The sequence below is a fragment of the Anguilla anguilla genome, chromosome 11, assembly GCF_013347855.1.
Source record: "Anguilla anguilla isolate fAngAng1 chromosome 11, fAngAng1.pri, whole genome shotgun sequence".
Lineage (NCBI taxonomy): Eukaryota > Metazoa > Chordata > Actinopteri > Anguilliformes > Anguillidae > Anguilla > Anguilla anguilla.
In genome coordinates, this window is record NC_049211.1 from 19001843 (window position 1) to 19027443 (window position 25601).

The 25601-nt window shown below is 41.3% G+C and overlaps 1 protein-coding gene across 2 annotated transcripts in view; it reads right to left on the reverse strand.

Annotated features, from left to right (window-relative positions):
- LOC118208441 (cadherin-4-like) overlaps positions 1-25601 on the reverse strand; it is a 399806-nt gene that overhangs the window by 42351 nt on the left and 331854 nt on the right. For both annotated transcript variants that reach the window (XM_035383132.1, XM_035383131.1), the window contains exons 6-8: positions 20120-20275; positions 11164-11308; positions 3909-4081 (exon numbers count right to left, since the gene is read on the reverse strand). In XM_035383132.1, coding sequence (XP_035239023.1) covers positions 3909-4081; positions 11164-11308; positions 20120-20275 — 474 coding nt within the window. The remainder of the gene's footprint in view (positions 1-3908; positions 4082-11163; positions 11309-20119; positions 20276-25601) is intronic.

The following is a 25601-nucleotide window of genomic DNA, read 5'->3' on the forward strand; positions in this document are numbered from 1 at the left end:
CAAAAGAAATTGCTGCACTTTGTTTTCAGTTGTACAAATTGAAAATGCGAAGAAATAAAATCTGTAAATTACCTTAGGAATGGGTTTCATTTAAGCAAAAGCAATGCGTAATGCCTAAATTAGCTTGTGCATCAAAATACATTGATAAACGTGTACTTTATTCTCCCTGAAAAAGGAGACCATAAAATTTACACTTGTTCTTATAGAAACCATGTAGTACTATACATACAATACAAAACCACACCAAGTACCTTTCCCTCACATTCCTACCATGTCCAACCAAAAACTTTCCCTGGTTTTCAGCATATCATCATACCTTGGCCTCTAAACTGGACCACAAAATTTAAAACAAGGCCAGTTGAGGGCTCCCACATTCACACTGGGATTATTATGAAACACGGAAATATCAGTAAAATGTTCCTGTTAATGCAGTTATATTCAGTTAAAAATCCAATCCACCCCTCTCTGTGACGGGCAGCCCACGATAGACCAAACTGGTGACAGAGCCGTGCTGGAGATCACTGCTTGGGAGTCTCCGCTTCAGCCCGATATGGAAAGTGGCGAGAGCGGGCCCGGCGTTTTCCTGCGTGTAATTAAAGCTTGAGGGAAGGCAACAGCCGAGTTTCAAATGAGGATGAAAGCGACGACTTGGGCTTGGTTAACCTGTTTAAGCCTGACAGACAGATCAGAGCGCTGATGAAATGCATCGCATCAGTTTTATCTCGTGCCTTCACATCTTGGCGAACAAGGCTCCCAGATTTACCGCCGCCTGGCAAGAGAGCAAATCCCAGCATGCCGTTCTGTCCAGCAAGGACAGGAATATAAAGAGAAACATCTGCCCATTTATTACATCTAATTTACAGATCTGTCCGCTTGTTTGAACCAACTGACAGAATAAAAAACATGTGCTTGCTATTGACTGTAACCATTATTTTAGATTTTTTTTCTTTTTGCCTCTTAACATATGCTTTCTTATTTCAGAAAAATCTATAAGGGCATTAAGACTGGAACTTCATCCAAAAGCTTTGATGACACACCCATGTGCTGTACGTGCAGTAGTGCTGTCAGGTTTGGATTCGAAATTCATATATACCGAATAGGAAATAAAAACATTTTGTTAAATAAAGAAATTGTTAAAATCAAATGTGTTTTCTTTATCATCATACTTGGTCACTGGCAATCCAATCCGTGTCAAAATATCTCCTGCGTCTGAATGCTTAGGACATGACCATTAAAAAAATGACCAAAACTGATTAATGTTTTGCAACAAAGGATGATGGTATATCAAAAGCAGCACTAGCAGGTCACCAGAATTCTCTTGTGTGGTGGAAAACCATTGCACAGCTAGTACAGAAACACCTGACCATTCCAGGCACTTCTGTTCAAGGAGAGTGTGCTCTTTTTTCATCAGCAAGGAACATTGCAAATAAAAAATGGGCAGCACTCGCATCTAACCAAGTGGATCCTCATGTGTTTTTGAAAAATAATCTAAAATGACTGCGCTATTTCAGACTCAAATGGAACTGTTTTTCATTACTTTTTTATCACAATATAGCCTATTTTGTTGTCCAGGCCAGTCTATCAGAAGTAAAATGATGTGGTCGATATAAAATAAGGACGTAATTGTTAGAATAAACTACATGACAAAGACTGTTTTCATGTTATGACGTGACGTCTAGGTTTTTGTTTACTTTGTTTGGGTCTTTGGGACTTTGTCAATCATTTTACCTACAGACATAAGGGACAACCCTGCGTTTTGCTTTGTCACTGTCCATCAATTAATTATATAAAATCTTTAAGTGGAACATTCCCTTCCTTTGCCTTTGTACCCTGCTTGCACCCCCTTGTGTACATAACATGCATAACAGGAAGCGCCTAACATGATTAAATATACTTTATTGGAGTACATTAATTATGCAAATCTTGAAATAAATATTCAAAAACAATCAAATCTCTATTATTGTTTTGGAATAGAATATTCAGAAGTCATTTTTTTGGTCCACTTGACCGCCCTCGCGTGCAGCGGTGGGTGCTGGGAAAAGCGGCCAGATCAAGGGCTGCCTCCGCAGCTGCTGCTGATATGTGACGTCTGGGAGAAGGGAGGTATTGACCTTTTCGCAGGCTCCCTTCATTAGCGATCAAAGCCGGACAGACACTTTCACTGGATGCCCCGTGGGCGCAGCATAATTGGAATCAAGGACGCCTGCTCGAGAGATACATTCCATATGACTGTTTTCAATTACCCCTTCCTTTCATGTGAGGGAGGGCTGAGCGCACTTCCTGTGCACGCAGGGTGAACGGGTGGCCACTCTGCGCTCGGAGCCAACGCTACGCATTTCGCGTTTCCATGCCAGCTCTAGATGGAAGGCTTAAAGGCTGCGTTAGAGTCACGCACAGCGAAAAGGCAAGAGTAACATCCCTGTGAAGAGACAGGCCTCTGTTGGTCCTTCAGCATTGCTTGGACTCTATTTTGTGAGATCCTAACTGCAGCGATGTCAGAGCATGGGGGTGGGGGGGGGGGGGATCGATTGACTCTCAAATGAAAGGCGAGAGTGGGCGAGGTAATCTCTGGGGATTGATGCGTCACGCGTCAGCAGCCGATCGATAAGCGATGCCCGATCGTATCGATGGGGTATTCACAGAGCGGAGGCAGAGTACTGTGGCTGGTGAAGGAGGAGAGTGTGTGCAGCAGCGGGGGGGGGGGGGGGGAGCTCTTAATGGATGACCCCCTGGGAGAGCTCTTGGTGAGCGTCTTGTGTAAGCCCTCCCTCTGTGTGGATAAAGGGGAGCGGTGAGTCCTGGTTTTTGCGGATCGACTCGTCCCTGCCGCAATTCCGGCACGAGCCCCCGATTTCAACACCCCTTTGAAGGACGTGGCATCATTAGCGGGCCCTGGTGCTCAAAAACTGCCTCTGCCTGCCCTGGAGGAAGAATAGGACAGGACAGCATGACGGCCCTGTTTTTGCGCTAACCCTATAACCGTAGCACATTAGCGTTCCCTGTGCGCTGTTCTCTCTCCCCTGTTGCATGGCGCGTCGCTGCGGCCGTGTTTTCACAGCTGGCTGTTTGCTGGAACACAGCGAGTCGGGGTGGGTCTGGGGGTGGGGGGGGGGGATGTACACAGAGGGGGCGGATTAAACTGGTGTCTTCTTTATTTCACAGTTCAAACAGTCACAGAAAGGGCATCCGCTCCATCAAGGCAACAAAAGCTAACACACGCCCCAACGACTGTCTCATGGAGCTGTGCGGCTAATGCCTAGCGTCATTACCGGGAGAACGCTTTCCACCGCCACGCTGGTAGGGTAGCCAATTATTGCAAAGGTTTCCGCGGCACACAGACATTTGCACATACTCCCACACATCCTGACATATGAAAAGCACCTGGGGAAAGCACAGGAGGACTCTGGGTAGCAGAGATGGGCATTTATGATGCATTGACAGGTGCCACATACACAGAATGGACTGGTGCGTCCCTGGCAGTTTTTCCATCAGTTGAAATACAGGGAAGATGGTGGAAGAGCCATTAAACATGTCAAACATCAACAGCTTGATTATTAAGGTGATCACTGTATATCCCAAAGGTATTCCTGATGTATAAAAGCAACCACAACACCTGCTTTCGCTACCTGTGGGGAAAAAAAATAAAATAAAAAAACCTTTATGTGGCTTAATGTAAAATGTTTTCGATAGTCGATACAGAGCACAGTTGACAGACTAAAAGTACAGCCTGATTCATTTGTTCCCCTGTGTAGGAGTCACCCAACATAAATAGTTTGTGCAGGCTCTAGTGAACATAATTGAACTGGTATGTTTTTGCAGCAAAGTAACGTCAATGTTTTTGGAGCTTCATGGTACTGGCAAAGCTTAGCAGAGAGGGTTCAGAGACCAAAGGCTGCTGGGAATCTTACCTCACGGTCCAGCCCAGCGGCTACAGTGACGATATCTCCTGTCTCACTGTTTATGGTGAACATGTTGGGGATGGGGCTCAGTGGAGTCTGGGACAGAATTCGGTAGCGCACCATCCCATTGGCTGTGGTGTCATCATCGGCATCGTTTGCTGTCATTTTCATCACATAGGAGCCTGATGAAAGGAAGAAATAGGTGTCATAAATGTAAATGCACATAAAAGGCATATGCACAGATACACACAAAAAACTCACAAAGGCTCACACACACACCACACGCACACACACGCACATGCACGCACATACACATGCACACACGCATACATCCAGGCACACACACACACACACACACATGTGCGCACACAAACACACAGGCACACAGCCTTCGTGCCTGAATTGGTCCAACATTTTGCTGCTTTAGCCTGCCTGCTCCGCACACTGAGCTGAAACTATGGGTAGAAGCCGAGTGCTTTAAGGTTGGGGAAAAGAGAATGGAATGACCTGACCACTGAGTAGTATTTCTGATTTCTAGCAGCTCAGAGTCTGGGGAAGTCTAAGTCTTACTTGTCAGCCAAGCTCAGGCATTTGGCCAAGCAATTAGAAAACTCAAAGCCATAGAAAGGGGGCTCACCTTTCCGGGACTCTGAGAAAAAAAAAAAACTCTCCACCATTGGTTGCACAGGCTTTCCCCCCAAGCCGGTATTCATTTACTATCAGCCCGGGCAAGCGAAGACGCCGGCCGCGCGGGCCGCCTGTTTCACCGCACTCTAATTGCAAAAGATAGCGCCATCATTTCAGTGACAACGCTCGTAGCCGGATAATTGTAACGGCAACTTCCATTTCAAACTTCATTAAATTTCAAAGCAAGATTTGTCACTTGCCTGGGGAGAGAGGAGCGAACAGAAAGCGTGGGGAGATGGGGGTGCTGGAAACACAGACTCGGCTCTGCGGATGTTCTCCTTTCAAAGGGGCCAAGTCTATGTTTGCACAACTTGCCCCTGATGCCGGAGAAAAGAAAGATGCTGCATCTCGACATGTCAAACGTCTCCCTGTTAATTTCATTAAACGGAATTCTTAACAGGCTTAATGCTGGCTCTTTGTATGGGCGGGTGTGGAACACCACTGTGCCTGAAAGGATTAATTCCTCAGCCCTTTAAATTACTCTTTAATTTGAAAACTAATTCAGCTCTGTAATTGGCTTTCCACTAAAATCGCTGGAGCTCAAAATTCAAACTTTTATTATTTGCACGCATGTCACGCATGGGCCCACACAGGCTCAGAGAGCCCTGCGATTATTTTGGGGCTTGTGACAGCTCCTCTCTCTGCCTTCCGGGGTTGTGGGCATGGGTGAATGTCTTCCCTACTCGGGAGAGTAACTGCAAGAATGAAAGAGAGAGAGGAACAGAGAGAGAGGGAGGGAGGGAGTGAGAGAGAGAGAGAGAGATTGGTAGGCAGGTAGAAAGACAGAGACTGGGAGAAGGGAACAGAGCGAGAGAGTGATGAGGTGAAGAGAGGTTGCCATGGGAGAGAAAGTGAGGGAGGTTGAGAGAGAAAGACAGGGAAAGAAAGTGAGAGAGAGGGACTGGGACAGAAACAGGGCCGTAAGGCAAAGAGAGAGAGAGGGGCTGAGAGTGAGGAAGAGGGAAAAGGAATGGGAGGAAGCTTGAGAGAGAGAGAGGGGGATAGGGAGGCATACAGAGAGACAGATAGGGAGCGAGGTAGAGAGTGAGAGAGGCAGCAGGAGACAGAGAAGTGTCATGTTCCTCTGAGAGTGATGGAGGGGACACTAACTGCTCCATTACGCGCTGCCCATGAGGCCAGTCTCACAATGCACCCACAGCAGCACTCATACGCACTCAGCAATAAGCAGGATTCACCCCTCATCTGCCACACAGGCAGCACAGGAAGGAACTCATAAAAGGCCAGGAAGTGCTAAATTATGCAGATGAAACTAAATGAATATTTTTTTTAAATATATGAAAATCAAAGCTCAGTGGGGGTCATTTAATTCCCATGATGGATATCTTCAGTTTGCCTATTTTTAATTCATGTGAAAAAAGGATTTAGTCTTAATTCATGTAAAACAGCACATCAGTGAAATCAACTGAGCCTGCAAGCGTTTGTCTGTTCCCCATTTATTAATGCCAGAAGCAAAGTGCTAATATTTATTTCTTTGCATCAGAAAGGTACTTTTACATTGAGTTCGCTACATTAAATAGCCTTCATCTTCAAAGCTGTTGTAGATTAAAACCTTCCCACCAGGTGTCACTGTGCTATATATGCCAAAGCTTCTAACTGAGGCAGAATTATTGAATTTATAAAAGGCAGGGTTCACCTAAGCAAGCCACTTTCTTAGTTCAGTACTGGGAGAATAAAGCTCTTTTATTTCATCAAACCGATTGATGCGTCCTCTTTTTCTTCCCTCATTCTCAGGGTAATTACAGTTTGTGGTCAAGGAGCTGGGAACTTCTTTTAAATCTAAGTTAAAGACTAAGTTGTGTCATTTAAAAAAACTCCTCTGGGTGACAGACTGAAAGTGCTCTAGCTAAGGAAGTGAGTCATGGAGCAATGTTCCTCTTTTGGAAAAATGTGTTTTTCATATTGCGTCTTCACAGACTGTGATTTTTATGTGAGCTAAAACGCCTTAAGTGTTTGAGTGTGTGACAGTGAGTGGCCATGTGCTATATTTGAGATTCAAATACACTTGACCTTCATTACTATGAAAGATATTTTCACTTAGTAGCATTCTTTACTGTCTTACAAAGCACTTCCTTCTCATGAGAACTGTACATTTGCTAAAAGGGCCAAAGTGAGATATTGCTTAAATGTGCTTGCTGTATTTAGATGTTCAACACGACAATATTCTCAACTTTAGATAAGGTTTATTTGTTTATTACTTTACAATTAATGTCCAAAATTTCAAAAGGCAAATCATTTTAAAATTCTATATAATATTATTTTTTCTCCGGAAACTGGAAATGCCCTCTTGAAGATCTTGGAAAATATGAACAGTAGATTCTTTTACAAATTAACATTTGATTGATTAATTGATTGAACGTGTTTGGATTTGTGTTTGCGGGAAACTGTATACGATTGCCAGTGTGTGTGTTTGTGTGTTGTTATGTATTGGAGGAGCAGTGTTGCAAAAATATGTATTAGGGCATAATCCCATCCTTGCAACCTGCTGTACCATAACCACAGGGTCCAGTTTTCCTTTGGGATGAGATTTAAAGGTTTGATCTGTGGTTAGGGATGAAGGATTCCCAGACTAAGCTGGCTGGGGCAAGTTCAGAGAGCACAAGAGTTGCACACAGACATCATATTTTGGAACATAGTTTTTCAAAGTAAAGTACAAACTTCCATTTAATATAATCTGTATATGCACACACAATCTCTTTTTTCAATGAGTTAAAAAGTAGCGTGTAATTCAGCTGAAATTAGTTATGTATTTATAACCCTTAACTAAGCACAGCAACATAATTAGCTATGATTCAGCAGAAATAAATCTGAGAGAGACTGATGGGTTTGGTAGTGCAATCAAATAAATTACTGCATTCATGGGAAGAATTACACTTGTGAATTATTTCCTTGATTATGGATCTATAAATTTAATGGCCAAATACAATTTCCTTTTGTCTGACATTTTTTTCTGTGAAAAAAAAACTTTCAAATGATGTATCTCCTCTTTTAGAACAGGTCAATAGTTTTTATTGTGTGAAGGAAGTTGGAGTTTAATGAGAAATATTCAGAAAAATTGTGAATGAGAGTTAAACATAGATGGCTTTGGTTGCAAACAGCATCACACACACACACACATACAGTATCAAAATACATAAAGCATATACAAACGTTTCCAAGAATACATTACAGTAATAAAAATACTGAAACAATTGGATAAATAAGTGGGTATCGTAATGATACAACCCATTAATAAAAATGTGACTTTTGATTGTCAAAAAAATTAAAACTCTGCCATCAGCATATATTGTATGACAGTAGAGATAAGAGCTATTCACTGGGCCTTTTGCAGCCAAGGCTCAGGGCAGATTCATTAATCTGTACCAATGATAATACAACACTATTGTGTTCTGTAACAGTACTTGAATGGAGATTTGGAGCATGATGGCTCTCTGACTGTAAGCCCATCTCATTGTTTTCCTAAAAAGGCATGGAGTGGCGGCACTTTTATGATTATAACTTTCCCTGTGGCTATTGGTGCTTGTATACCATGTAAAGTGCATTTTTGTAATTCACTTTGACTAAAAGCAATTGTCATATGCCTAAATTGTTCATTGCAATTTTAAATTGCATGTTTGTGGAACAGTGGGGTGACAGATTAGACCTTAGAAATTGAAGTACATTAATTTAATATTATTTATTTGATTTATTTTCTTTTGCATATCACTAAATAAGATTTTATATTCAAAAATATTATCTCCAACAAACTGAACACTTGACTATAAGAATATCCGTAATCAGTTATATCTACAGTCAAATGGAAGTTTTATGTACTTCCATTTGTTTTATATACCACTCTCATTAACTGGTGGGACAGATGATGTAATACTGCCAAAATAAAGAATATTCAAACTCAATGTGTACAATAAATGTCTGATTCACATGGGACTACTTTTACCCCAGGACATCCTGTAATTGTAATTACAGTATTACCTATATGTCCTGTGATTTTAATCCCAGAATAATTTTTACAGACTGGGAGAGTAGAAATTCCAGCCCAAATTACCTGCTGTTTTTATTTCACACTCAGAGGCCCATTGGTCATAGTAACTAACCATACTTCTCCTGTATGACCAGACATCTCAGCAAATGCAATATGTTCACTTGAAATGGGTGTTCATTTTTCTTTGTTGGGACATTGGAGGCTATTGTGGAGTCTGTTGCCGGAGAGATTTGGTTGTTTTTTCATTTCATAGGCCTACATTCAACCACTCCAGCATGGACACCAATTTATATATAAGTGCTCAGAAGGGGAAAATATTGCAAACACATGAGATGGATTGCATGTGCAGCTGCATTTGGTAAGACTATAGGCCTATGGTATACAGTATAAATCTCAATTAGATATGAATGGGAACGTTGTGCCCAAAAAGCAGGAAAAATCACATTCCTGCTATTTACATGTAGTACAGAGAAGTCTTGGTTAACATTAATTCGATCATCCACCCCCACCCGGTTTAACCGACCAGCATCGGCTGTGTTCACGCCTTCGTGCGAGCCTGAAGTGTTCCGAATCAGTGTGTGACTTCACCAAAAACAAAGGTGGGAAGAAAAAAAGAAAAATCAGTTGTGTTCATGACAGCCTGTAGAATGCCTAGAGGCTGTGCCTGGCAGCCAGCTTCTTCTGAGCAATTAGTAGAATCCGTATACAAATGGTGTACACAGATGCATTCATGTGGGGTTCCTGTTTGCAGTGTGGAGATGCAGGCGGCCGCCAAACGTTTGTTGAGTGACTGGGGTGGAAAAGCAGCAATTCTTTTATCCCGAATGAATTCTCCACCACAATTACCCACATAATGCTTAAAAATGACATTACAGGACATCCTGGGGTTACACTAGTCCTGTGTGAATAGGGCAAAGAGAAACTTAAACTGCTTGCTTATACTACAGAGCATTTCATCAGCCATCATGCAAGAGGACATTTTGGCAAGGGGACATCATTATCTCCGCCGACTCTCTCTAAAGCAGACCATCCCTGCTTGCAAAAAGTACATTTTTCCATGAGTCAATGGAAACTTCCAGAAGTGGAAGTGGTGGGAAGGCAATAACGGGGGTGAGGGAGCAGGCATGTTGTGAAACTCACTGTTGCCGTCAAAAGGGCCCTGGAGCAAGTGTCCAATTAAGAGCATGAACTTGCCAAGCATCCTCTGGGGGGGCTCTGTCAGCATGCCTCACAGGGCGTAGTAATGCCTGTGGGTGGTGGGGGCTGAGGGGTGGAGGGGAAGGTTTGGGCTGAAAGGTCCCCCTCCTGCTGCTGAGCTCAGCAGAGCCTCCATCACACTGGCAGAGTTAGAATGGCAGATACTGCAGTGGGGATAGGGGGAGTTTTAAGAGTGAGTCCAGGATGGGTGTACTACACCTGTGCCAGGAAAGCAGTGTGAGCAGAGGAGGAGGAGGGGGGATTTTTAACCTCTTTGCTACATCTACTATTTCTCCTCCATCCAGTGGCTCCGGATCTCTCGTGACCCAGTTCTGTTTCCTATTACTTGTCTGCGGTCATGCTGAACACCTTGGCCTTGCATGGGTTTCTTATTTATAAATAACAGCCTCTGGTGTTATTAACCATCGCCCTGGCGACACGGAGCCGGCGCTTGTGGAGAACACAAGACCGCTCCGCCGGCTGCGGGGCCCACCTCCGCGGAGGAAACAAATGAGCCCGCGCGCTCGGAGAGAGGGCCGCAATAAAACCCTCCCCCGCGCGAGGCGGACGCTGGGCTCCCAGCTCGAGTGCAGCGGCAGCAGCGGTCTGAAAACGATAATAATGGCCGTGCGCAAGAATCTCTTTAACCGTCTTTCCTCCTCATTAAGCCGGCTGAATGTAAAATACAGGGTAGTTCTTTACTCTCAGGCATATTCATCAGATCTCCCACAGGGCCCGCTTGGCACAATCCCAGGCCCACGCTGGTCCACATCTACAGTGCACGCAGACAGGACTCCCAGCCGGGAGGGCTTTAAAGAGCTCCCTCAGCTTTGATTCCCTTCCCAATATTTCACACGCTTAGGCTTCCGCACATGCAAAAACACACCGATTCATTATCGGGAAAGAGAACAAGACGAAGAGGCGAAGGCCGCTCCGCACTTGGGTCGTACTCCACTCTGGACATCCTGACATCAGTAACAGCACTGTTTCTTTTCTTTTCTGGATTGTTTTTTTAAAGGACGCGAGACTGGTGGCCATCAGAGTGAGTGAGGGGATTATCCCACAGTACTTTCTGCACCATATCTGGCCACTGATAGAGTGAGCTTAATTTTCGGAACAAATATCGACAAAGTTAAGCTGAGAGTGCCAGGGTTCATTGGCCAGAACATCACGTCTTTTTGTTCAAGAATTCATCCTTGCTATTGATTCACCTAATTATCCTATCAGTACATTCCTCTCCACTGATTCAGCCACTTACACTTTTGGTGAATTCATTCATCCTTCCAGGTTATTCACCTATCCTCCCTAACATGCATTTACCCATGCCTACCTTTTATTCATTCATTCACTCTATACACTGTTTACTTGCGGTCCGTTTACCTGGCTTGGAGCCCTCGTCCACTGATCCGTTGTAGACCTGGTTTTTGAACTCGGGCCTGTTGTCGTTCATGTCGATCACGTAGATGTACAGGTCGATGGGGTTCTCCACCTTGTTCCCATTCATGTCCACAGCGTGGGCCCTCAGCTGCAGGGAAACAGGGAACAGATGTGCATTTGAGACAGGGCAACCCGGGACTCGGGTGGAAGGGGGGAGGTGGGTTGGGATCTGTCATTTTTACTTTCCCGCATGTATAGCACTATGTAACATGAGTTTAAGGTTATCCCTTAAAGGTATCTGTTCCCTCCATAAGAATATGAAAAATCTGTGGTTTCACTGATACATTATAGGCTTCCAAAAAGGTGTGCTAAGCCCTTGGGTCATGCATGACAAATTGCAAAAAATAAAATGTACAAGAACTGATGAATGATCCTACATCTGATCAAAGGCTCTACATGTGGACCCTTTCATTGCACTCAGTGTGGGATTGTGGGTTTTTTGTTGGAGACAGATGGGTCTTGCAGGGTCCTTCTAAAATACAGCAATTGCAGTTCTCAGAGAACAGGCCTCAGCAGGCCCCCTCCAGACTGTTTTTCAAGCTCTCTCAACAGCTGGGCACTCCAGTGAACTGTGCACACCTATTCATCACAAAACCTTCCAGTATTTCTCCTTAGTGGAGAGTGCCTCCCCGTTAATGCCACTCTCTCTGTTCATTGCACTTATTTGTTTTCATTCACAGGCAAGGAGGTGCTGGAAAATCACACTATGAAGGAATACAAAAGCCAATTCCTTTGATGTGGTAGAGTGACTTATGTTGCACAGTGGGGCAGAGGAATAAAAGAAAGGGTTTTGGGTAACAGTGTCTTTGGTGTGCCTGGTGTTCCTGCCAGCTGGTTGCTGTATGTGTTGATCCTGTCATTGTGTTTGCCTAAACTTCTCAACACACCCCCCATCTGAGGTGATCAAGGATGGAAGAAATATGACTTTCTCTGCAAAGCTGGCTGTACAGTGTGAAATAAAAGCTGTACATTGCATCTAAAAAAATAAAAATCATTTAATCCATGAGAGAAACACAAGCCCATACTGACCAATGCGCTAACTAGGCCTGGATATAATTCACTTATGAAACAATACTCATTTTCTGAACTTCATGAATTTGTCTGCCATTGCAACCAGACATAAAAAGATCTGAATACACTTTTAGGCAGGAGTAAGTCACACACACCAAGAGTAGCTTTGTGTAAGTTGGTCCTGTTCCCTCCAAAATATAGGGATATTTGAGTGAGTGTGGTGGTTTGATGATGAAACAGTGTTGACTTCAATTTACCATCATGACTTCAGTCCCTCTAAATATACAATAACAACAAAACAAAAAAATTAAACCATTCTAGATTAGGTTTTGATTTAACCAGGTAAACCACTGGGTTTAAGATCTCTTGTGCCACAGAGACGTAGTAAGGGTAGCTCAAACAAAGTGCTGAGGATGTGGAAGTCCTGCTAGCTCAATGTGAAATTGCGCGTGCCACAGGCTTGTAGGAGTGGGGGAGCACTTCCCATCACTGTTCAATGTGAGGCTCATCTCCTCTGGAGCAAGTGGCAGAGTGCAGGAGAGACCAAAGTGCTGCATGTGAGGAATTCTGGGAAAGGTCCATTCTGGAGCTCCATCTCAGCCATTTGCGATAGCCTCTGTTGGAGACTTCTTTGGTGGTCAAAGAACTGTGCTCAGGAAAGGAACAGACGGTGATGTGAATTGCCTTATTTTAACGGAATCTTAGCAATGTATTATTTTTGGGACCTCTAGCTTAATTTGTAGACCATAACATCCGTTCACATCCTCAGTCAGTCTGAAGAAGCCATGACAAGAATGCGTCTTCTGTAAACGCTGGCAGACAGTGCTTCTTGTAACTCTGCAGCCTGTCAGGTGGGCGATGTGGTTACTGTGTTGGATGAGTAAGCTGGAAGAGCAGACTGCAGGTACCTGGGTGACCAGAGGAGTCACTCTTGAGTGAGGAAGTGGGGGACAATCCTGCAATAGCCACTGTTTGCATCAGCATGTCAGCATTAATTACCAGCCTGCAATGTCTTTAGTGTAGTGATGAGCAACCCAGTAGCCTGACCTTGTACTCTTTAGTGCACTGGTATTCAAAGGGTTCTTGGTTCCAGGGACCTCCTGTGTATGCTGGCTTTCATTCCAGCCACAACGGCAATCCCAGAATTTTAACGAGCTGTAAATTTTCTTAATTAGGTTCTTTTCAGGTTAAAAGGGATTATTAACCCACTTAAGCCACATTAGAAATAGCTATGCATGCCATTAAGATAAAAGTTCACATTGTGCTATATTGCTGACACCTGCATAAAAAGAGATAACAAAAATTTTAAATTGGTCAAATTCAGGACTGATAAGATTTAAGAGGCACCTAATTAGGTTGTCAAACACATGTGTGTAAGTTATTTTACAATTTTCCCCCCTTAAACTTATTAACACAGCAAAGGTTTGGCTCGTTATCCACTGCCTTGCCTTCAAATTCTTCATTATCCACCAAATCGTTAGTTTTAGTCATCAGGTGTCCACACTTTTTTCCAGTAAAGAGCCTATTGATTCACTTGATCAGTTAAATGCAGTTATTTGCAATATAGTAAAATAAGCACAATGTGAACATGGGACTTTTATTCTTCATGGCACGCATAGCTATTTCTGATATAAGGTGCCTTAAGACTTGAAAAGTACCTAACAGCTTGTTAACATTCTGGGATTGCAATTGTGCTTGAAATGAAAACCAGCATACACAGTGGGCCCCCAGGGCCAAGTTTGAATACCAGTGCTTTAGTGGAGCACTGCACCACACTTGCTCAAGAAAAACAAAAAGAAACTTAAGTGTACAGACAAGTTTACAAACATCTATTGTGTGACAACACAACATATTTACTGCCCGACAGAAACTCATGAAAAAACAGTAAAGCCTAACAGGATGTCCCTGTACCAATTTCTTGAATCAGGAGCAAATCCCTTTCACAACTGGTGATGATGATATCACCAGTTCTTAACCTCTTTCTTCATAAACACTGTTCCAAGTGGGTTCTGAAAAAGTAGTGAAGTGTGTTTTATTGTAATCAATACAGACCTTCTCACATTTCACTGAAGTTCTGACAGGCTGAAATCGATATGGTGTGAGAAGCACCATCCAGAAACTTTCCCTCTCAAGCAATCTCAAGAAAATGCTTTCATATATGATTTTTTTCCCCCTTCAGAAACCAGGAGGGAAAAACAGCAATAACATTCTGAATATGAAAGTTATGATAATATTTGATAATATTTTTGCTCTGCTCTCAGAATACTTCAAAGTTCATACAAACATATATAAGCTTCAAAAATACGGAATTTTTCTGTTTGCCTGTACTATGAGAAGGTTCTATTCATTCAAGGAATCCAAAAATAACTAGCATTGTACTGTAGAATATTTTAAATAAGCTTTCGTTTATTTTATACTACTAGAAAAAAAACTGCAAACGAGGGGAATTCTCAAAAATGATTATTGAATTAGGAATTCAGCTCTGATCCCAGAAAACATTAATTCACAGCAGCTTTGCACAGAGTGTTTTTAAAACGTAAAATAAAAGAAGAGCTGTTGCTGTTGCTGTTGTTAACGTGCTTAGTGAACCTAACCTGGGCCCCGAGGCTGCTGTGTCAGGTCTTATTGCATTACAAGGCTTTGGGCCATCCAAACAACATCTCACACTTGCAAAGCTGACACTGCTGTCCACAATTACACTGCTCCAAGTTGCCATGCTGAATACTAACCACTTCACCCAGCCCCGCCTCAGCACTTCAGTTTCTGCTCAAAACTCATTTAGGAAAAATGAGTTCTGTAGCAAGCAAACATTCAGCTACAAGCACAAAGACAAACAGATTCAGACACACGATACAAGCAGATACACAAACACTCACAAAGGCATATGTTTACATAGAGAAGCACAAGCACAAGCACATACAGACAAACAGATAAAGGCAGAAAAACAAACACACAGATAGGTACACATAAACACAAGCACACATGCCTAGACACACAGGCACACAGACATACACACACACACACACACACACACACATAATACAAAAAGACAAACACATAGATGCACATAGTACAAAACAAAATAAAGGAAAAACAAGAAGAAGATAAATATTAGAGAAAGACACATGCAAAAAGACAGGATAAGGCAGGCACACAGTCATGCAGTGAGAAGCAATAAGATATAGAGAGTGAGACAGAGAAACAAGTACAATAAAAGTACACCTATTTGTGTCTCTATTCAGATACTATGACACAAAGGAATATGTGGAGGAATAGACACGTGCAGTTGGATATAGAGAGATGTAGAATGAGACGGAAACAGCCACAAAGACATCTGTGTGAAAAACAGAGATGCTCAGTGAGACAGAGTGAGGCAGAAAGAGAGTCATGCAACAAAACACCTGGTGAGGCATGGAAACATATGGTGACACAGTGAGAAGCAGTTCCTTCAGACTGCAGAGCAATGCTGACATTCTCAAAGGGCTGAATGAAGTCCCAAGTCCCAGTAAGAATCCTCTTCACTACACTAAAATGACATTCCAATCACTCCAGCGAGGCAATTCAGGCATATCCAGGCATCGGCCGCCATATCTCCAATTGGACGTCTTGCAAAAAGCCAACAGAAACAATCACATGGGGGAAAGACTCTTAAAGCTTACAATGCGTGCTTCGGAAAACTAGACAGACGACACAGCCCCGGATATGGCAGGTGTCTGTGGAACATGCACAGGGTCACTGGAAAGCTCGCAAAAATAATCTTACATGCTCACTGAAGCTGTAGCCTTGCACAGAACAGAACAGAATTATTTCAATTCACTTCACAACTGATGTGTATCCTTTCCGTTTTCCCCCTGCAAAAAAAAAAAACTGCATCATTGGGTCTCCGAAAGGTTAATTTGACTTTGCTTTTTCCTGCACATTGTTTGATCTTGCCGTGCACCCAATATCCGTGCGCAGGCGATTGCCATGAAAGCTCTTGACTGGTGCCAGGGACGTTATCACCGCTGCTGCTGGATCTGGTAATTCAATAACATTAGAAGTCAAAGATTACTGTTGTGTTTAAAGAAGGGAAAATGCAATTCTGTGTTGGAATTAGAGTTATTATCTTCAAAAAAAAAGATGAAAAAGCGGTCACTGCTGATTGGGTGCCCTCTACCCAGGCTTTCGATGAAGATAAACTCGGGACGCTGCAATGTCTGGATGCGTCAGATTGGTGAGGGTGTTTTTCTATGTCTCTCGCCAACTCACTTTTTTTATATTACCTACTTTAGTGATAAAACAACACAGAATATGCCAAATACTACATCAAATGTGGGAATACTTGAACACCATAATCAAATCTTTTAATTTCTGATACTTCAATGGTCCTTCAGCATTAACTGCAGAGGTCAAAAAAACAAAAACGAGTCATTAAATGGCAGCTGATATCAGTCTTTGATTTCGGCTTCACTGTGTTAAGTAATTATACACACAAGGATAAATCAGTATCCCAAAATGTAGGAGATGAGCACTTTTGAGAGCTTTAAACTAAGAGCAAATTAAGCCCTTCAACATGGATATTCCCTTCCTTGTGCTGTTCGCCTGATGAGTCACCCCCACGGTCTGTCTGCTTGCTTTTGCACACAAACAATGCGTATTCCCCCACTTAATTATACACTAGACTTAGGTTCCTTTACAGGCCTGAACAAACAAACAAATAAGCAACTAGAGATGTTTCCTCAGCTGCGATGCTTTGCACTGGCATATCCTGCAGAAGTGGATTTAAGAAGCTTGATCGGCCGACTGCCATTTGAAGGCTTTTGAGATTATTAATGCACTGGCAGGTGCTCCAGCATTCTCCCTCACGCCTCTCCAACTTCTCTCAGACTTTGTCTCCCGGTCAAGGAAACTTCCCCACAATCTTGATTTTGATTCAGTTTGAAACCACGTGGCTCCACATGGGGCAAGCAGCATTATTGGATGATTATTGGATGCTCTTGGTCAGGCAGCCACTCAGGGAGGGAGGCTCTACGGGGCTGGTTTTGCCATATTTGGGCCTTCCTAACATGCTGTTTTAACAAATCTGGCCCCCTCATTCCCTACAGTGATTCCTCACGCAGCTTTCTCACAGAGGCTGGGGATAAATGCTCACTCAGGCGTGAACCATCCAGCTACGGCACAGAGATCCAAGTGGCTAGGTGCTCTCTGAGGCCGTAATTTGGGCTGACTGGTCAAATGAAGTGTTCCATCAGTGTTGGAATGAAAGAAGCCAAAGAAAAATAATAGAAAAAACATGAGTTATCGAGGGAGAAGGCCAAATGAAAATGAGGAGAGATGAGCATAAGACCATAACACATCAGGAGCTAATGACACTTCCTGTGCTCTGTATTGAAAGGGTGGTCTGACACATTTTAGTGACATATGCCTATTTGTTATCTTAGCAACCTGGGTTCATATTTTCTCTAATGATACAAACCTTTTTTTCACTCTAGTTCACGGTTGTAGATGTCCAAGCAGAATTGGCCAAGATTCTCATATGAGATAGCTGCTAATGTTGGTATTGCTATTTGTATGTGTGAGTTGCTTTGTTAACCTCACTTGCATAAATAAAATCAAGGCATCCTTGTAGTTCACCCTTGGAACCAACAGATGGCTGCAGTTTATCGAAAGGAATGAAATAGGAGACCTGTGCCAGAGAGATGCAACCCTTTTTCAAAGGAAATTTAATTATTTTTCTTCAATTAAATAACCTCCCTGATACCCAGCGGGCTTGACAGTTAGAGGATGTAGACTTCCAATATTTATTTCCTATTTTTGGTTTTGCATACCTGTCAAACTGTCAAAAGCACAGTTTGCGGTTTTTTCTGATTGCTTTCATTCAGAGGTGTTGGGAAACACTGAGCCTGAAGACACTTCTTCATTTCATTTTAGCGATATACTTGTTCTCTTCTTGGGTTATTTATTTATTTAACTTATAATGTACTCATTCTAATCTGCTTTAAAGAGAGGGAGTTATTTATGAATGGATGCTTTGACAGTACACATTGAGAAGTGTCTCCAAAGTGACATAAAGTGGGTAAACAGACAGCCGCACACATTAAAAAAGCTAGGCTCACGTTTGATTTTATGGACTATCAGAGAGCGCAACAAAACTGCCTTTCATTAGTCCTGACAGCTGAGATGAATCTACACATTCCTCTGTCTTTGTACGCCAAAACGGAGCCGCAGTAACTCTACTAATTGACAGCTTGGGTTCTGATGTATTTCTACTAGCTTGACTTTGTCAAGAACTGTTCTTATTTTAAATGTAACTGAAAGGTAATTAAAGTAAAAAGAAAAGAATAAAAGCCAAACAATACATATATAGTCAGGTGTGCTCAATTGCTTCCTTAGTACAGATATAAAACAACTTTCAGTATGTAATCTTGATTCTAAGCTTGTGATCGCCTTTGATCGGAGTCTGTGACTGACGTTTGTCAACATAAGGACCAGAGTTGTGTCAAGAAAGTCAAAGAAGCCATTATGAGTTTGATAAATAAGAAAAAAAAAACAAAAAAAACAAGGCAGGCCAAACCTTAGGCTAACTAAAATCAACTGTTTGGAACATCATTAAGAATAAAGAGAGCACTGGTGAACTTAGTAATCGTAAAAAAGGGCCTGGTAGGCCAAGGAAGATATCAACAGTATGTTGATGAAGAATCACCATAATGAATAAAACCCCTCAAACACCTGTCTGACAGATCAGAAACACTCTTCGGAAGGCAGGCATGGATGTGCAAGTTACTAATGTCCACAGGAGACTTTATGAACAGAACCACAGAGGCTACGCTGCAAGATGCAAGCCACTGCAAAACCTAGGTTACAGTTTGCTAAAAAGTACCGAAAAGAGCCTGCAGAGTTTTGGAAAAGGTTGTTTGGACAGATGCAACCAAGATTCACTTGTATCAGAGTGATGGCAAGAGCAAACTGTAGAGGCCAAAAGGAACTGCCCAAGATCAAAATCAGCCTGCCTCATCTGCGAAACATGGTGGTGGGGGAGTTATGTTTTGGGCACGTAATATTGCTGTCATATGTACTGGTTCACTTATCTTCATTGATAATTTAACTGCTGACAGCAGCAGCAGACTGAATTCTGAAGTGTACAGAAGCGTCTTATCTGCTAAAGTTCACCCAAATGCCTCCAAACCTATTGGACGGTGCTTCATCCATGAGCAAGACCATGATTCCAAGCATACTGCTAAAGCAACAAAAATGGGAAACTTCTTGACTGGCCAAGTCATTCACCTGAACTGAATCTAAGTGAACATGCATCTCTTATGCTAAAGAGAAAACTGAAGGAAACTAGCCCCTGAAACAAGCAGGAGCTGAAGATGGCAGGCTTGGCTAAGCACCACCAGGGAAGATACTCAGCATCTGGTAATGTCTATGGGTCACAGACGTCAAGCAGTCATTGCAAGGAAAGGAAATGCAACAAAATACTAAACAGGACTAATTTCAATTACATAACATTATTATGTCCCAGACATTATGATGCCTTGAAATGGAGGGACTATGTACAAAAAGTGCTCCAATTTCTACATGGTGAAACCAGAGTGTACAAAAATACCTTTAAATAAAACCTGAAATTATTTTGATTGCAAATGTGAAATTGTAGAGTACAGAGACAAATCAAGAAAACATATGCCCTTTATATATGTGTGTGTATATATATATATATATATATATATATATACTGTATATGTGTGTGTGTCTGCATACATATCTATAGTTATATATATACATATATATATATATAAATATATATATATATATATATATATATAGCTCCTAATAGAGTTTTAATGATAAACCGGAGACATCCCACGGGCACCAGGTGATTTAGTGTGGATGACGCTGTTGCTGGACTCACATGATAGGATGACCTCTCTTCTCTGTCCAGGGGCTTGGTGACAAACATTTTTCCCGCCACTGGATCGATCCTGAAAACCTCGTTGGGGGGCTGGTCGGCACCCACGCCTGTGATACTGTAGCGAATCTGAATCTCCCGGTCTTGATCCGAGCGAATCTGTACACAAGCAAGGAATAGCAGAGTGAACCGTCAACCTATTTTTAAAATTCAAATCCTCAAGAATCACCGCAAAGGATTCAATCACATTTCTGGGGTGAATCTGTTTGGTTAGACAAGGCTGACTAGCAATATAATCAGTGATTCTCTTCATGTTCAGATTAAAGCCCTAAGTTCCTTCTGATACATCTTCATGCCAAATACTTTACATTTCACTATAGAGTACTATTTGTTGAAATATATCAGACAATGACTCAATAAACATGCAATTCTCATGGGCAGCCTACATACATGGAGAGAATGGGAGACACAATATGACAGTAACCCCTATAAAACACCAAATATTTCAAAGCCATGGAGATCTGTCTAAATAATGATTCTAATGCTATGTCTAATCTATGTGAAACCCCCTACCCTGAACAACAGTGTTGATAAGTAGTTGTCATCTGATAAATGAACACGCACACAAGCGTTTCATTCACATTCAATGGCAACCTCCCAGTTTGAATTCTGAATATATTTTGTATGCTGTGTGTGCACAAATTTGGGTTACATTAAGTCTAATGTAAAAACTATGTCGGACACAACAATTCCATATCAAACTTCCTTCCTATCCCACCTACACCTTTTTCAGGCCTTTTTCTATCCACAAAGGCACTCAAGTCTTTGATTTTAGTTTGCGCCCCAATGGATGATGAAGTTATTTTTTATGGTGTTCTAATTTGGCTTACTTAGTATACGTTTTTGCAATGATTCCAAGAGCCAATGGGACTATGGAGGGTTTTCCAAAAAGCTCATGTCTTGGCATTTGGAGCCTTGGAGAGATTGTATTTGTTTATTTTATTTATTATTGATTTTTTTTGGGTGTTCCAAGAATGTAATGTGCTGTTTTGAAACTGATTAATAATGAAGATGCATCAAATTCAGCCATGAATGAATTCCCCTCAGTGTCTGAAACAAACTTCTTGCTGAAACAGCCACTGTATCTGGTAGATAAAATTTTCTCAGACAGTGGGACAACATCCTATTTTTTCCTACACAATAGGAAGATGAAAATAACACAATCACACAAGCATGCTTTGTAAAACCTTTTTTAAATCTTTATTTGAAGACAAAATATATTTCACAATGTGATTAAATGAACAAACAATAGCAATTATAATACTTTAACGAAGGCAGGGCTACCATAGTTAGGGCTACATCTCTAATACGTAGAACGCGTGTCACTTGAGGAGTGTTGTTTTGACTTTTCGGGGGCATATAGATAGCAGGCAACACAGAACATGGCTTGCTCTTCAGCCTTGAATACCAGTCATTCATGATACTTGCCATTAACCACAAGTTTCCACTTCTCATTAAAACACTGTTTCTTTTTTATCCTAGCTTTGTTCTTCTTCAACATTATCATTGGTTTTCCTCTTTTCAACAGTTTTGTTTTGTTTTTTCACCTTAGTGATGTGACTCCATATCTCTTTTGACAGCTGATTAATATAAGATAATTTTGGCTATGATTTTCCCAGAAACAAACTGGATAATGTTTGGTGGTATGACTGGCAATGAAAGTGGACCACTGACACGTCCAATCAAAGTAGCCTAATGAATGCACGCATTTGCGGGAGTTGGCATCTCTGTAACTGTGTGAACTTCTTTTTTGGGATTTTTTTGGCAGCTTGATTTCTACATGTCAATGTATCTGGTAAATTGATCCTGTTTACTCGACTCCGACATAATCTACCCATATTTGGCAGGTGATCAGGTGCTAGTTTCAGAACCTGATTCCCTGTAAAGTGTTTGTTCCATTTTCTCATGTCATGTTCTGGATTCAAATCAGAGAGGGTCCCCAGGATCACAGTGGCATTGGTATAGGCTACCATTCACCATGAGTGAGTCAATGGATGCACTGTCACACTGATAAATGCTAAATGCATAATAGAAACATTAAGGTTCGCCCTTACCTCTCAATCCGCGAAAACCTTACATGAAAAACGTAAGGTGTTTAATGGAACAGGATCCTGGGTTTTTACTGGATCTTTTCAAGGTTTATTTATTGCAGGAGTGCTACAGCTCCAGCAGATAGGTCTTGAAACAATTATTTATTTTATGTGTCATACTGAGAAAAACCTGGGTTTGCAGATTACTCACACAACGAGGGAAATTTGTTGTTATACATGGAAGACTGCTATATTTATTTATGCATATGTGGACAATTAGTGAAAGGTAAGTTAATGGTTAAGATATCAGCTGCAGTTGAAATACTGGGGCATTAATGTGGGGATACAGGTCCATGGAGCTGCTGTTTTTAGACAGACTCAAAGCAAAACACTGAATCATGATATTCATCTTACTGCATTGATATGTAAGTGTATAGATGAATGAAGATAGAAACGTTTGGCAGACAGTGAGTGTTTGTCCATTTTCATTGGCAAGCAAATGACTTGGGGGGGACTAAGGAGTCATGTTACCTTTAGGCCACTGGCAAGATAAACTGGTGTGTTACAAATGACTGACTATGCAGTTTCTGCAGTATATACACTGGATTTTTTTTTTTTTTTGCATTTTGAACAACTTTATTTTTTACTGTTCAAAATTTAAGTGTAATGTAGAAGTAAAATATTACTACACCAAGGGACACATTGTTGCAGAGATAGAATAACTAGCTAAGTTGGCTGGGTAATGCTATGCTGTGTTACTGTTAGGTGAGCAGTGATATAACGTGCCCAAGATTCAAAACAATGGAATGGCATGATTTTTTTTTATCAGACAGAGGAAGAATAACCTGCCAGAGCTGGTGTCATTATTCATGTAGTGCATTGCTATCTAGCTAACTAAATGCTACTGTGAGCTCATTTAGCTTATTTTTTTTTAATACAGAAGGTGCATACCATTTCAGCTCTCCCATTTTTTTGTCAAAAGCTTTTTTCTTATGGCTTAATGAACATTATAAATGTTTAAAAAAAAGTACTTTAATTTAGCCTAGCACAGAAATGACTTTTTTCCCCCCCAACTTTTAACAAAGATTTTTAAAATCAGTTCTAAGCCAACCTTAGCACTGTAATGTTGGGATCAGGATGGGAAAGATAAGCAGCTGCTCACTACCTCAGTAGCTTTCACCCTGCAGTATATCTGCTGAACTGTGCAATCATTGCATTAGATAAGTATACAGCATTTGCACTGGGCACAGCAGGTGCCCAGTTGACCACAGGAGGTCACTGGCGATCAGAGATAGGTACAATCCCACTGACCAAAACCCAGCCTCCTGGGAGGGTGCCACTGTATTGTGATACACAATGAAACACATTGGGGGGTATGAGAATACTTAAAACAAGAATTCAATATTTAAGTCTCTTTCAGACATAATTCTGCCATATGTTTATTCTTTAGAGACCTTGACAGATTTCATTTAAATGGCCTTAGCAGGAAGAACATATTTATATATTTTCACCATACATTCGGCTTGAAAAGCCGAATAGCAGATTACTTTTCATTTGCGCCATAATCAGGTAACTGGCAGCATGCAATTGAAAAACTAACATGTTTTGAATACACACTAACAAGATCTATATAGAATAAAACACCAGGGGAAAGAAAAGTAACCAGAATACAGGCATTAGATATCAAGGTTGAATTTCCGCAGCATATAGGCACATACAAATACACACACGCTCTCACACACCCTCTCTCTCTCTCTCTCTCTCTCACACACACACACACACACACACACACACACACACACACATACACTACCTCTAAGAACGTTCTGGAAGCCTAGATGGGCCTACTGGAAATTCTCTTATGGGTTCCTCAGAGCTGTCATAGACAACTTCAGAACTGTAGCCATGGCCCACATCAACCACCACCCACTACCATATCTCTCTGCCACCCTCCGCTCATCTGACCTAATAGCAAATAATTGATGGTCTTCCATTAAACAGGTAGGATGAGTACAGTAAAGAGCCAATATTTCCTGCACCATTTAATAAGTGGAATGTGGGAGCAACCAAATACAGGGAGCTGCTTTTTCAGTTCCCCAGAGCTAATAAAGAGCAATTTGATACATTAAGTGTACTGAAAGGTCTGTGATTTGGATTCGAGTGCTGCATAAGTGGGCTACATTTGAAGGAATCTTTCAATTTAGCCTCAAATTGGGTTCCAGAAAGGTCTTTCTTCTCTTCATGCTCCATTAGCAAGAAGACACACTGTTACTATTCCAATGATCATATATTTTTGGGAATATATAGATAACCTTCTGTTGTTTACAGTATTTTCATTACCAGCTCATACTGGGTTCTCATTTGGCAGACAAAAGCCATGGCTTCTTGTGAAAAAGTAAATAAATAAAGAATAATTATGGAATGGACCAAGAGTGACCAAGCCTATTGGAAACCTACCAGCCAAATTGTCCATAGAAACATGATAAAAATGCATTATCTGTGACCGGGCCACATGAAATTGTAGATTGCTGTAGATTGCTGCAGATTGCAATCACCTGCACAACATTGTAATTATTACCTCTCCTAAGTCAGCAGTGGCTTTCAGAAGAGAAAATGAGACAGAAATAGAGGTAGAAAACCAGATTTCAGTATGAGGGAAGCTCAATATTGTAGTGAACACAGCTAAGCTGCATCAAGAGATACTGGTTCACAATAGTCACACATTGGAGGTTTAGTTCAATGTATTTCTGATCTCACTGAAGCCCCTGTGACTTCAACTTGGGATACAAAAGTTCTTTCTGTACCAGTGGCATACCAATTGATTTAGTGTCTCATTTATCCTTGTCTGGAATGGGCCAGTCTAAAAGCAGATATGAGTAATTACATACAATAAAGGACCCACATTAAATTGCATTGTCCTAGGGGATAATACTGGAAAGCTAGAGATAACCTCCATTCACTGTGTCCACACAGAGAAAAAGTCACAATCTCACTGTTGGGTCACAGCACAATGAACCCAGGTCATAAATGTTTATGCATGTTTACATGTGTGTATCTATATTAAGAACATTATAACTTACATTACCATTATTATTATTTATATTCATATATATTTTTGTTATATGCTTATATTGTATATAATAAAACAATTGTTATATCTGTAAATATAATATCTGCATAAATATAACAAATCTAAATCTAAATCTAAAGCATATTTACACATGTAATAAAAATTATATAATAACATATTGGTTGGAAGTTGGTAATTATTTTTGCTAACATACAGGGCTTACTATAAAAATGTGAATGCTACAGTTATGTTTTGGGTGAAACTGCTGTACATGCTACCAAATAAACTCTTACTAGAACACAGATGCTGTGTGATGGAAAAAGAG